The following is a 15,302-nucleotide window of genomic DNA, read 5'->3' as shown; positions in this document are numbered from 1 at the left end:
CTTCCTTTTTGTCTCTCTGTCTCATTCCATTTCTTTTTAAAGTTTTTCATAAATTTTTCGGTTAACCTAATCTGATTGATTATAACATTGATATTAACATTGATAACAAGCGCTACTCAACTTTCGCACCCCCCCCCCCCCTTTTTTTTATAATTGATTCTGATAGAGAATTTTATGCTGATTAAGAATCGTATAAAAACATAGGTCTTAAAATCAACAGAAAGTGCTCTAATCTGAAGTTGAAAGTACAAAAATATATGACAAATCCCTAATATTCGCCATCTTGAATAAACTAACTTTACGATTGATTGAGTGTAATCAGACAGACAGGCGAGCTACTTACTTTTGCGAAACATATAATTCCTTCTTGTAATTTTTGTATATAACAGATAAAAAAAATTTTCAACTTCTGTGATAAAAATTTCAAAAGATATTTTAGACAACAAATGATAATTGAAACATGAATGAATTCTCAAATCGTTCCATAATTAGAAATCTTTGTTATAAAATATAAAAACCAGGTTGCTGGTACTTTAAAATGATAACTTTTAAAACAGAAAAAGTCACTTTTTAAGATGGCGAATATTAGGGATTTGTCATATATTTTTGTACTTTTAACTTCAGATTAGAGCACTTTCCGTTGATTTTGAGACATATGTTTTTATACGATTCTTAGTCAGCATAAAATTCTCTATCAGAATCAATCATAAAAAAAAAAAAGGGGGGGTGTGTGTGCGAAAGTCGAGTAGCGCCTTGATAACATTGAAATATCATTGAGATAACATTAAGAAATCAATATACAAACTTTGGTTTTTGCTTACTAATTTAACTTTCATATTTATTTTCATACTTTCCTTTAATTAAGTAATCGAAAATGTCTTTATTCCTCATATTTAAAATAAGTTTCACCGCTAATTCGCTATTGAGTTTCACCGCTAAATCACGGTGATTCAATACTTATGAAAGCTTGTGATTTTATTATGCGCATGCGTCTGGTACAAATAGTAAAATATATAAATATTTATTTGCACGTTGCTAAAGTGGCGGTAAATACCGCCGCACTAAACTTTAAAATTTGCTAGAGTGGCGGTAAAAAGCATGACGCAAAATACCGCCACCTAAAGTTAATATTTTGCTAAAGTGGCGGTAAATACCGCCGTACTAAGCTTTAAAATATGCTAAAGTGGCGGTAAAATGCAAATCAAAGCAAACCATGACAAATAGCGGATATTTTACTTAAGTGGCGGTAAATACCGCCACAGAATTATTTATCTTGCTCACAATACGGTTTCACTAATCTTAAAACATCGATGAGTGTCAATAAAATCTAAGTATAAAAATGATCAAAATACAAAAAATGGCACATTTTAAGCTTTTTATAATTTTTTTTTGAATTTATAAACATAAGGTGGAAAAAGTTCTTTGTTAAATGAAATTGTAAAATGAAAATAATATTTTAAACTGACTTGGGTCAACATGTTTAATTTTTGCAATTTAAACATTATTATCCTTGATTGATGGAAAAATTGCTCCTTGATAGCTTATACAATTGCTCCTTGATCTACTTTCCCTAAATAAGTACTTTGAATACTTACCTAACATAAATACTAAACGTGCGTTGCCCGAAAAAATAGACTTGACTTTAAATTTTTTTTCACTCAACGCCAGTTAAGTAAGAAAAACTCTTCTGGTTCTTATTTTTGGTGAGTAGGAAGACAATAAGCTCTTTTATATTATAATGCCTAATATCGAACTAGCAAATTTGTTCGCTCCCTATAGGCAAAAGTATTGTTAATATGTTATTGCATATTTTAATACTAAATGAGGAGCTTATTTAGCAAACGCGCTGAGTCCGAGTAAATTGATTTTGATTAACCAACGAAAAAGGACTATTAGTAGTTGCATAGCAACCAACATTTTCTCTAACTATTTTTACGATTAAGAGTCTTTTAATATGTCTAATAGATTTCAATATAGGGTTAAGTGACCATGTTCCAGCCCCATCTTTACAATTTTGTTTGAAAAAAAAAATGTTAACAAATAGGCCTATGCGACAATCATAAACTGTTAGAAAATTAATACTTTCAGCATTGAGGGCATAATTTTATTTCTTATAAGTAAAAACTGCACAGACAAAGATGAAAGAAGGTAAACGAATTTGACAAAAGTTCAGGAACTTTGACCAAATTTCAATCGTGAAGTTATCGTTAATAGATTCTGGAATATTGCAAAACGGAAAGAATTATTCATATTATAAATTTAAACTTTGATTACAAGGTTAATTCTTAAGTCAATTTAAAAGCCACAATTAAAATATTGTAAAGCATAAAATATTTTAAGTCAATTTGTATTAAAAATGATGTAAACCATTTAACATAAATATCTTACATTTCTGGGTGTATGAATTACATGACCGGAATAAGATCTTACTACCATGTGCAGTTAAGTAAAAAATACAATAAATAAAAGTGACTCAGCATTATCTCGAAGCTAAAATAATAATTTTTAGAAGTATATTAATAACTTAAAAAACATAACATTATCCTAGGTACTTAAGATTTTATATTTTTACATCTAATCGCTTTCCGCTGAAGAACGCTATGAAAGTTTTAATTAGTTTAACGTTGTGCTCTCCTCCGTAAAAATCGGGACAATGGCAGCCTTATCTATTTAATATAATCCTTTTGGTTTTACTCGCTTTTATATTAATCTTGGCATTAAGTAAAGACCATTTAACCTAAGATATTATGTTCTTTTTAATAACAGCATGCACCAGAGAAGGAAAGCCAAGTACAACTTACTATACCTAAATAAATAAAAAAGATCATTTTGAACTACAAAAGCATTATTTTACATATTCACTAATTCATGAACACAATAGTGTTCATGGATTAGTGACTCGTAAAACATTTCTTAAACATGGTCATAATTATGGTACCAAAAACTACATAAGAGCTTAGTAATAATAGAGTGTTCCAATAATACTCTCCTTTATTAATAAACTTTTGTTAAACCGAGAGGAGACCGACTGTGTTTCAAAGGCACTGTGTTAAAAAAAAGTTACAACAAATTATTATATTCATAACTTAAGTTGTTTTTAATTACAATGGCAAAATAATATATTAGCACAAAATAGCTATAGCACAATTAACCATTAAAAAAAGACTTTTAATGTTACCTCAATAGTTTAGAATCTTGATTTTTTCATAACTGTGAATAATGATTAACACAGTAAATTTCATATCATATAAATTTACTAAATTAAAACCATGTTTCAACAGTAAGCAAACTAATAAAGCAATGGCAACTAAAAAAAAAACAAAAAAACAATTATGTTTGAACATCAAAAAAAAAAAAAAAAAAATCATTTAATTTTAGGATAATTATAATCAGTTATATGAAAGTTTAATAAAATTTGATTCGTAAAAAAATGCGGTGACTAATATTAGGATTAAAATATATACAACAGATCTGATAATAATCTAATTAATTACAGTCATAAAAACTAAGTTATTATAATAATCTTTAACTTATCAGTCGCGATATCGAAGAATATCTGAAAGTAATGAGAAACAAAAAGTTGAGTGTAATAAAAAGTAGATATACATAAGGTTGAATTTCAATTCAATTATAAATATTAGCACTTATCTGATGGGTCCAAAAATTATAATTGGTAACTTAGAAAGAAAAAAAAGAAGAAAAAAAAAAAGATATGTAGCTTAACAAATTCTAGTATTTATATTTTGATACTGATTATAGTAAGATTTATATTTGGTCTTAGTTCTAAAGTGTCTTAAGTAAAAAATAATTAACAGAAATTAAGATTAAATTAATTAACCTGGCACTGTGACCACTGTGATAACAATCTTTACACACTGCTAAGTAACACCGCTTTTAAAACATAAAAATAAAAAAAAACTGAATATAAACATTATAACCATAGTACTTTCATAGTTTTTTTTAAGACTTCCTAAGTGAATAGAAAACTATAACACACCCTGGTTTAACATTATGATTGTTACCAAGGTTGCTTACATCTTCATGTAAGGCATCATATAGCATGCTTCTCAGTTTGCTTTGGTTATTTCTATGAAAGACACTACTCTTCAATTTTAACATATGCATCAGCAGCATATCACTGAAATTTCTTGCCATGATTTCTAACCAATGTTGCATGTTCAGGGTTGCGAACCAATTATGCCATTTCTTTTGGAAAAAAAAAGTGAATAAGCTGTAGGATCTAAGTTAGCTGACATACTCAATATAACTTCTAAATTACCTTTTGGGTAAATAACTTCTCTGGAAGCAAATTCAATTTGCAGGGCCCTTATTCCATTGATATATATTGATATATCACTGGAATGTAAAAACAATGGAAAAAAGTTAGTATTTAGTTAGTAACAAATATACTTATATTAATACTATACTTTATATAGAATATTTTACAAATAGTATATAAATATATATAAATAAGTCTCTCTCTATAGATTTATGCTAAATATATAAATATAAATTATAATATATAATTATATAAACACAAAATCTCATTTTTTCACATCTCATTTTAGTTTATGTAAAAAACATATACTGAAAAGTATTCAATGTACTAAGCACATTGTTTGCACCTAAACTGTTCACTTGACTTTAGTTTCTTTTTGAGACCAGAGCAGGAAGAATGATACCAACTATTACAATAATCGCATTGAATCCAAGGAATTGTTTTAGTTCTTTTTTTGGGAAGATCATCAAAACCACATTCTTTGCAACTGTCATTTTGTTGAACTTGGATTACACTACTTTCCATTGTAATATTTTGCAGAGATTCTGAGGTCTTAGACAATAAGGATGAAGGCTTACTTGTTTTAGTACCAAATACTTTGAATGCACGCTGTCTGGTTGCAGCTGGTCTGCCACGAACTTTTGGTATTGTGCCAAAAAATAATTCTTCAGTAAGAGGTTTTGGAAATGGACACCGCTCATTAGATTGAGTTAATGCAACACCATTTGTTGAAGCCTCAGTTGTTTTAACAGTTGATGCAACATCAGTTATTGTAACATCAGTTATTGCAAAATCAGTTGATGCAACATCAGTTGATGCAACATCAGTTGATGCAGCATCAGTTGACGCAACATCAGTTGATGCAACAATGGCAGTGTCAAGACTGCAATTAACAGTTAGTTGTTTATCTAAAACATCAACATATTTTGAGGAACCTGAAACAACTGCATTGTTGTTTATTTCAAAATGAATTGACTCAATGTTCTTTAAAGCTTTAAAAGCTTCTTCTGGAGTATTATTAAATATAAATTTCTGCAGACATTCAATACTTTCGTAATATAATGGAAATGTTTTCTGCGGCTGATCAGCTACGTAAGATGCAATTTCTTTCATTAACAACATTATAGAATTAAACCTTGAGGAACGTGACAAATTTGGAGTAACACGCGGAATAGAGATGGTAGTGCTTTGTGAAACATCGGCCAAGTTTAGAGTATTAGTAGACAAGAGCCACCTGCATTATTAATACTTAACCATTGTTGATAATATTAAATGTAATATTTAAAATGATAATATAAACACAAATTAAAGTTACCAAGATGGCCAAAAAACAACAAAACCTACCTGGAAGCAATTGTTTCTGGTCTGAATAAGTCTATTTCACAAGCAATCCATACCACAAACAAATGACGACAGGGTAGCCCCATTTCTTTTTGAAAATTGCATGAACAATAAAAATCAAGATCTATATAATATGCATTATGCATAGAAGGGCTGGTTACCACAAACCCTGATGTGCTATGATTCTAGTGCATTATAAGAAATGTAATTAAATAAAAAACAAGCTATAGGAGAGATTATTATAATACAAGCATTACTTATATCAATAAATGACAATTTAATTACTTTGCTAACAGTATACCCATTACAACAAGCCATCTCTACCTCATTCTGTAATAAATTAGAAGAATAACGAGTACATATTTTAAAATACTTTTCTAATAAAGGAGAAGATTTGTTGAGTGTAACATTTTTTAATGTATTTTCAAAATCCCGATGAGCAGATTCCATAGATCGGAGAGATGACATACCCAGTAAATTGTTCACTAATACATCCATATCAATTTTTGAAGAAGAAATTAATTTCTTTAGAGTACCATGGAAGCTAAAATAATGTCAACAATATGTATTGCTATGATGACCTTTTTCAAAAAAAAAGTTTTAGAACCGTGTTTCCACACTAGTGTGGTTTACATGGTTCTCCAAAATGCCATTTAAATGTCATTATGGAAGAGTTAAAGCAATTTTTTACTATGAAATGCCCCTTCTAAATTAAGTTGTACTGGATAACAAGTTACCAATAGCAGCATACAACTTGACGAAACTAGTATATTAACACAGTATAACAAACATTATTTTAAGTATATAGACAAGTATAATAAACTTTTGCACACATGAAAGAAACAAAAATCAATTCTAGAAAACACAAGTTTTTAAAAAACTAAACCTCTCTATTCGATTATTTGTACGATTGCTAAGGTGACGCACATTTTTGCGACCAAAAGCTGTTATAGAATCTTTATATGGTATCCAATTTTCCACAATATATTGGTAAAAACATGGTATATCTTTTAAATTTTCAATAGCTGAATTAAACTCCAATTCAGTATTGGCGTTTAGCATCTTTTGTGTATACTAAAAAAGGTAAATGATAGAAAAAATCAATATACAAACAATAATATCTATTAAAATCAGTTATCAGATCAATCATTGAAATGCTAATTCATCAACAAAAAATCTTGAAAATTTTTATAAAAATCTATAAAAAAGCTTTAAACTCTCATTATTCATTTTGAAGCAAAATTATAAAGACTTACAAGACAACAAAACTCATTTTGTGTCTGATCTAGGCGTAATAGATTTAAATGCCTGTCTATTGCACGTAGGACATGGAAATAACATATCAGAATTTTAACGTTATTCCAACATTTACTAATGGCATTAATTTCTGCTAAATCTTTGTCTACAACAACACATTGTGTATTTGATAAATCATTGCATTCCGCAAAATATTCCAGAAACTGTTCAATGTGGATTTGGTCTTCACTTGTCATTATGGCAAATGCAATTGGCTGTCCAACGCCATCACAATCTTCCACCAACAAAGTGAACAGAGGGTAACGATAATTATTTGTCTAAACATATTTACTCAACATTTATAAACACAATTTAGCATAACTACAATCCCTGGCATTATGGTAACGAATTAGATATGTAAAACACAATTACATTATACTGAGAGCAAAATTGTCAATCTGTCAATCAGCAGTGCTTTATCTCCACACAACCTTCATTTGAATTCAACGCTAAACTTGTTTCTATTCAAAATGTCTTGCTTATTAAGGACTTTTGGAAGGCATTAATAAGGCTTAGAGAGTGAGATTTTTTTAGTTCATTTTTTTAAATTTTTATAAATTTTGGAAAATTTATTCAATTACTATTATTAAATCTTTAAATCTGTTTAATTTGTTTGTGATTATAAAAAATCTTTTTTTTTCAACAAATCATTTTGTTAAATTATTTATAATTTGGTTTAAACCAAGATTATTTCAAACCTATCATTCCTGTTTTTAAATTTTAACATACTAAGTTACATGCCATAAGAGGTAAAATACAGTGTATGATACAGAGATATTTAAATTAATATTTTTGAACCTTATAAGTGGCATCCATCTGAATCATTTCTCCATATTTGTAGAACAATTTTCTTTGCATATCTGTTTGAAAAAACAAACCTTGAAATTGATGATCTTCTGTTTCTAAAAGGCGGAAATGAACATTTGGTAATGCAAGTGTAGAGCGTAGTCTTGCAGTCATCGTTGAACCTAATAATACAAAAAATACTAAATAGAATGCATTACAAATAAAATAGTAACATGTAAGCATTAAACTTCATTTATTAACCTGATTTTACAAGGACTTGCTTTCGATTGTGCATATCTTTAACACGCACAGCTAAACCTTCCTTGTGTAATACTTGTGAAACAAGACTAGGATTTCCATTTACGGATAACATGTTATCAACATCTTCAGCCAGCTTCCCCGAAGGGCGACGATGTTCTGGATATAACCTAATCAATTCTGGAGAAACATCATGATTGTGGTTTAGTTGACATGTTGATACAACAAAGTTACCCATGACACGATTGAATCTGTAATTATATAAATAAACTGATTCATGAAAACATAAAATGAAATTTTTTGTTACAAAGTTTTTTTCTAGTTTCAAAAAGTACTTTTTATAAGCAAAGTGTTTGTTTTCTTTTTTGTTTTAAATTGTAACAGTTATGGCCCTACACTTGTGTAGTTTAGACGGTTTTAAATGTTACAGAGCAGGAGTAATATATATATTGCACTGTACCTTTGCTCAGTCAACAATGTCTTTGGATATAATTTATGGTTTATAATAAAATATAGCATAAAATAAATAAAAAATAACAAAATAAAAATTTATCCTAAATGACCTATGGTGTTTATTTATTCTAAATGACCTATGGTGTTCAGTCTTCTCCATTTAAAATTTACTGACAGTGCACAAAAAAGCACTGGCCGGAAAGTCACTATTTGTCTGGCGTGCGCAATTTAAAAAATATCTGTTTTTTGTACTTCTTAATATAGAAAAAAAGAACCTTTTAATGAAAAAAACGCTTGAAATTATTGGCGAGCGCTAGAAAAAGCACTGACCAAAGTTTTGGCAGACGTGTGGGCGAATGCAAAACTGCAAGAGCGCAAAAGCGCTCGCTAAACGAAGAAGACTGGGTGTTTAATCTTTCTAAATGACTTATGGTAGTTATTTATTTTAAATAACATATAGTGCTTATTTATTCCCATAAATGACTCATGTAGTTAGTATGTATTCTAACATGAAATTCAATAATAACATTTATAAATGAAAATTCTTACACAATGGTTATTTGCACAGAACATCCATTAGCAAAAGTATGAGTCTAAAAAAAAAGTAACACAAAAAAAACAGACATTAACACTAGAAGCCCCGAGGTAGATCAATTGATCCAATCACGACTTTGATAATTTGCTGAAGCTAAAATTTTAATGTTCATAAAATGATATTTTATGACTTTTATTACTTAGATATAATTTACTGAAAAGCGGAAAAACTACATAAAAAACACATTCAGAGATGCGACTATAAATATTTATACCTAATAAACCCAAGCTGGATCAATTGATCCACCTTATAGAAAACGTCCATATACATAACAATTTTAGTCAAATAATTAAGGTTATTTGCAATATTTGCATATATTTGACAAGAACTTTCCACAAACAGCTTTCTTACAATTTGCACATACTGTTGATTTCAGATAACGTTTGCAATTTGATTTTATCTGACATCTCAAACGAGTTGATTATTGTGTATTACTGTTGGTAGCTATTGTGGTATTACTGTTGGCAGCAAGTAATTTTTGGTGAGTAATATTTGCTTTTCTTGACTGTTCAGATAAAGTGTAAAGAATCTTGCCAGCACCCATGACATAAGAACAAATTTATCACTTTAGAGGAGCTCTCTACATTCTGAATGTATATCAAATCTAATGTTTTTCATGATGTCTTCAAATCGAGAACGCCGCATAGTTTCTATAAAAGCTTTGTTGACATATTTTTCAGACCAAAGGAATTTAACTGGAAAACTTCTTGCATCCACGAAGATGTATTAAGCCTATGAAAGCATCAAGTTCAATGTCACTAATATTCCATCCTTCATTTGATAAATTGGCAGATAAAATAGTGCATTTTTTGATAAAGCGTGTAAACCTTTCATCCATAATTACAAACACTGTTGCGCCGACACACGTTTTGGACGTTGATATGTAACTGATTGGTCAATTGAAAGAGGATGTGCTACAACAGAGGTTTTTGATGATGAAGCACCATCAGCGTTTGCTGAACTTAAGCATTTCATTATGATATCATTAGCTTCTACGATATTTTTCTCCAAGGCAATATAGTAGTAAGTTTCATAGTGTAAAACAGTAATATTAGTGTACTGCGGTGGCAGTATATATATACCATATATGCGGGAACAATATTTTATTTTATTCACTAATATTTTCATTTTATTTCATTTTTTTTTTCCGTTTAAATAATCTGTTTGAATAATTTAAATATGCTAGTAATCCAGATTTAGACAAATCATGCTACTAAACTTCTACTTAGAGTAAAACGCGTTGTAATTTGAGCATAAAACCTATGAATATATATGTAGGGTGAAAGAAATTTATATATTTCATATAATTTACATCAAAATTAACAGTTTTAACTGTTAGTTTCATACATTTAAACAAGAAAATAAGTCTAAATGCATATAAATATTAGGTTGGATCAATTGATCCACTTTGGGGTTTCTAGGTATATAAAAAACCTGGGGCTTCTAGTGTTAAAGCTTACAGCTAAAGTTTGGAATAAATAAAAAATAAATAAATCAATGGTAGGTAGGATTCATACACAAATAGGCTAGGTTATATAACATTGTGAAATAACTAAATATAAAAAAATATTAACTATAAACATTGTTTTGTTATTACGACTACCTGACGTTTTCCTTTTCCTCGAGATTTAATTGCTCCAGAATGTTTACACTCCCAGTTTAATGACTGATACTGAATTTCTAATGGGAGCTGACTATTAGGGGAAACCTAAGAAAAGCAAAGAAAAAGCATAATCTAATTATATTATAAATCAAATAAATTTAAATGATCTTAATTAATGATCACCTAATATAAATCTAAAAAAATGTAAAATTTTATTATTAATCACATATAAAAATATTCTTGGTGATGTTTATAACCCACTATTTAAAAAAATCAAGAACATATTTAAACTTTTATTTTTTCAACAGCCATAAATTGCTCTTGTCAAATTACTTTCGGAAAGTGTGGGCCTACTGCTACAGTATTACAATTTCAAAATGTAAGTGCCTGCATAAAACAACTTCCTTGGATATGCTATATATATATATATATATATATATATATATATATATATATATATATATATATATATATATATATATATATATATATATATATATATATATTGCAATTATTACCTATAATTATATACCTGATATAAAATAATATCTCACTAATAGATAATATGTTAATTGCATATACCAGTAACGAAAATATTTACAGAAAACTCACAGTTATTCATACCTCCACAGGGAATAAGAATTTACTTTGTATAACCCAAACTTCAAATAAGTGCATGAGTCTATTAAACAAAGTTCGAAAATGAAAACTGTTTCAAATAACCGGGAACTTCAATAAGTGACCATTCCAATAAATGGAAGTCTACTGTAGTTTCATTAAGTGTGACGAATAAAAAGACATAATTTAAACCTTTGATTAATTTTTTCTGCTAACTGGCTATGATTAGAATACTTTGTTTTTTCACAGTCAACATGTTGATGTTTATTAACAATGCATGCATCTGTCCTAAATCAATAAAATCATTAACTTTTACATTCCATAGAAGCATTAGAAGTACAATGCATATACAAGATGCATATAGAAGCACTAGCTTGTGATGACACAAATAAAGGAACTTTTAAATTTACATCATAATTGCATCATTGTGTTATCACGAGTATTTAGACAACCAAAATAGAGAAAACATTTAACTGTATACTAGCACAACCTAAAGTTTCATTTCAAAAAAGATAACATTTCAAATACCTCATATCAAATTAAAAATCATATCATATAAAAAAAAATCATATCTTATCTGAAATTTCAAAAGACATGTTTTTAGAATGGTTTATGTTATTGGTTATGTTAAAAGTTTAATGTTTCCTTAACAACTCTGTGTGATTTATAATTTGGTTTCAGAACAAACTATTCTACACCATTTGCCCTATTAAGTCTGACTGAAAATATTAGAAGTGCTCTAGATAAAGGATTGTTTGGCAGTGGTATCTTTATAGACTTTCGAAAGCCTTTGATATTGTGGATATTAAAATTCTTTTTAAAAAACTAGCTTACTATGGCATAAAAGGAGTTTCAAATTCCTGGTTCAAATCTTTCCTTACAAATAGAAAACAGCTTGTGTCTGTCAACTGACGGAACTCTAATATTTGTGATGTCACTGTTGGTGTGCATCAAGGATCTGTGCTGGGTCCATTATTGTTTTTAATCAATATAAATGATTTATCCAAAGCCATAAAATTTTGTAGAGTCCAACACTTTGCTGATGATACAACACCTTGCTGACGATACAACGCTTTGCTGATGATACAACACTTTGCTGGTGATACAACACTTTGCTGATAATACAACACTTTGCTGATGATACAACACTTTGCTGATGATACAACACTTTGCTGATGATCTTAATGAATCAATCAATAAAATAATAAATATGTCAACTATTATCTAAAAAAATTCTGCAACTGGTTAAATGCTAACAAAACTTCTTTAAATACAAGTAAAACTTTGTTGATTATTTTCAAACCAAGGTTAAAAAAACCTCATCACCAATTTAAAATAAAATTAAATGGGAAAAAACTTATCCCCTAAAATTTGCTAACTATCTTGGAATAAAGTTTGATGAAAATTTAACGTGGAATGATCATACTAATTAAACAATAATCTAAATAGATGCAATGCAATTCTAAGAATTGCATTGCATTTAGAAAGAATTTCTTTCTAAACTTAGACATCTTGTTGACAAAAATCCATTAAAATCTATATATTTTGCCTTATTTAGTTCTTACCTCATTTATGGTTGTCACTACACTTAAACGTCTTTCTGTTTTTTTAGAAAAAAGCTATACAAACAATAAATTTTTGTATTTTAAATAAATCTAAACTAAAAATTAATTGGAAGATCTTCCATTAATCAATTTTTCCAATTAAATAAAAATTGAAAACTGCTTTTTTTATTCACAGTTGCATTAATGATAAGATACCCTCTATCTTTACAGAATGGTTTACTCCATTAATACATGCCCTTAACCAATCTAATAGGATGTCTAAAAGAGGCCAATGGTGTGTTCAAACTTTAGATAGAAAATGTTATGTCCAACATTCCTTTAAAAACTCAGCAATTAGCTACTGACATTTCTTACAAAGAGTCCTAATAGTTCTTCATTTTTGTAAACTAGATAAAAAAGTCTAAAAGAAAAGAAAAACTTATATTCTTCTTCTTATACTTACTTAGTCTAAGTCTTAGAGACAATAGTTTTCAATTAGTGTAGGTACATGTAAATGCGGATTTTACAAAACCGTTTTTTCGACCTAATTCTGTGAACACTTTTTCAAGTTTGTTGAAAAGTTGCATGGTATGAACTTGTTTTGCTCTGTTATTTTTTAGAAATATGTATCAACATAGATATTTTTTGAATACTCGAATTATTGTTATTAGTTGTTGAATGTACAACTAATAACATTTACTAATGTAAAACCAAGACCTCTTTGGTAAGTTTTTTACTGTGTTTTAATTTTTGTTTTTCATTTTAATTTTTTCGAACACTCATTTAATATTTTTGTTTTAAATATAGACTTGTCTAGGAGTGATTTCTTGGTTTGACGCCAAAGCCACCCTGGGCCTAAATCAAAAAGGGCCTTCTGCATATGGGCTCGAAATGGAGGTAAAGACCTGCCTCATTTTAAATACAAACCTCCTGATGGCAGAAGGGATGGCAGAGGATTCAGGAATGTAGTTATTAACAACTATAAATATACTTATTAATAAGTTTATACAGATTCACTTAGCTGAATCTATATACACTTATTGATAGGTGTATGTATAGTGTGTATGTATATATTTTTTAAGTTGATACTTGTATATAATCTTTTTGTAATTTTAATTTTTGTATATAGTTGAGTTTGATTTTTTTATGAAAAATTTGTGTTTTATATAAATACTATTTATTATTTCAAAAAAATAATATTAAAGTTTTAACCCACCCTACCCAAGGTGTGAGAGGTGTATGGCTTCCAAATAATACCCTTTTGCACCCTTTTCACATGTTTATCCTTAAAACCTTTCTTTTGATACTAAATTGCATGCATTTTTATATGAAGATACAAAGTAATTATCTCGATATTGGGTTAAATTGTTCAATTTTAATAATTTCACCTTTAAAATTCTGAATTAAAAACCTTTTCAATGATATATAACAATCTAGTGTTTGATTAACTTAAAAATTTCATGTCACGTACCTAATTAATATTATAGTGATATATATATATATATATATATATATATATATATATATATATATATATATATATATATATATATATATATATATATATATATATATATATATATATATATATATATATATACATTTATGTATATTGTATTCTATTTTGGGTTTTTTTTGGGTTTGTTTTTGAGTATTCTTCTTTATTTTATTCATATTTATTTTTTATACTTGCTTATTTTCTTGTCTTTGTCCTTTAGAAATTTGTATTCTTTACAAGGTTGCTCTACTTGTTTTAGAAAAGCTATATGAAAGCGAACCTTCCAATCGGTATTATGTTATTTAACACCTTTGTATAATATTTACTGGTAAATATATTGTTATTGTTGTTATTGTAACATTAACATTAACACTAACAGCTGAACCCGAAGTTAGGGTTCAGCTGTTAGTGTTAATGTTACAATAACAACAATAACAATATATTTACCAGTAAATATTATACAAAGGTAACATAATACCGATTGGAAGGTTTGTTGTTAGGGCCTAACAACAAAAATCAATCATCTATTAATAATATGAGATAACTAATAATATTTTTTATTATTTTAAAGAAATATTATTGGTAAACACGTAGAACTAATGCATACAGAATTTAGCTTGTCACAGAAAAATAAAAAAATGTTTTTTTAAAGATGCGTCAATGTTACCTTACATAAAATGTGATAAACTCACTTTCTTATTATATGATAAAGCTGTTACATTATTTCTTTGGCGCAGAGGATGCCAATGAGCTTTTGCAAACTGTGTAATAAAATCTTGAGCTTCAGCTGCTGTTTGAAAGCATTGTCCCTTATGTAGGTCCATTTTTTTCACCAGCTCGTTGTGTATGTTTTTCCGGTTTTGCTTCGTTTTAAGTCGCTTGCCTCATCTTAAAAAAATTACCGCCACTCTAGCAAAATCCACAGCTTGAGGTGGCGGTATTTACCGCCGCAATAGATTTATTCTATTTATTTACCGTGTTAAAACTTACTATACAGCTTGAAGCATTGTCTCACATTTTTAAAGAAAATT

General features: G+C 28.4%; 1 protein-coding gene across 1 annotated transcript; it reads right to left on the bottom strand.

Annotated features, from left to right (window-relative positions):
- Nucleotides 1-4,483: 4,483 nt before the first annotated feature.
- LOC136088821 (uncharacterized) lies at nucleotides 4,484-15,180 on the bottom strand. The gene is made up of 9 exons (XM_065813667.1): nucleotides 14,964-15,180; nucleotides 8,963-10,716; nucleotides 7,964-8,211; nucleotides 7,715-7,884; nucleotides 6,877-7,194; nucleotides 6,507-6,694; nucleotides 5,906-6,164; nucleotides 5,624-5,805; nucleotides 4,484-5,513 (listed from the first exon to the last, which is right to left on the bottom strand). Exons 3-9 carry the CDS (start codon nucleotides 8,196-8,198, stop codon nucleotides 4,607-4,609), a joined length of 2,259 nt encoding a protein of 752 aa, XP_065669739.1. The 5' UTR covers nucleotides 8,199-8,211; nucleotides 8,963-10,716; nucleotides 14,964-15,180; the 3' UTR covers nucleotides 4,484-4,606.
- Nucleotides 15,181-15,302: the final 122 nt, after the last annotated feature.

Source organism: Hydra vulgaris, chromosome 12 (genome assembly GCF_038396675.1).
Source record: "Hydra vulgaris chromosome 12, alternate assembly HydraT2T_AEP".
NCBI classification, from domain to species: domain Eukaryota; kingdom Metazoa; phylum Cnidaria; class Hydrozoa; order Anthoathecata; family Hydridae; genus Hydra; species Hydra vulgaris.
This window is presented reverse-complemented; position numbering and strand designations above follow the sequence as displayed.

What these genes read in the sequence shown, in the direction of transcription:
- LOC136088821 (XM_065813667.1), bottom strand. Translation starts at nt 8,198, where the DNA reads ATGGGTAACTTTGTTGTATCAACATGTCAACTAAACCACAATCATGAT. An exon ending in GCAAGTCCTTGTAAAATCAG is followed by an intron (nt 7,885 to 7,963) that starts GTTAATAAATGA and finishes TTGTATTATTAG; the next exon opens with GTTCAACGATGACTGCAAGA. An exon ending in CCAGAAACAATTGCTTCCAG is followed by an intron (nt 5,514 to 5,623) that starts GTAGGTTTTGTT and finishes TTAATAATGCAG; the next exon opens with GTGGCTCTTGTCTACTAATA.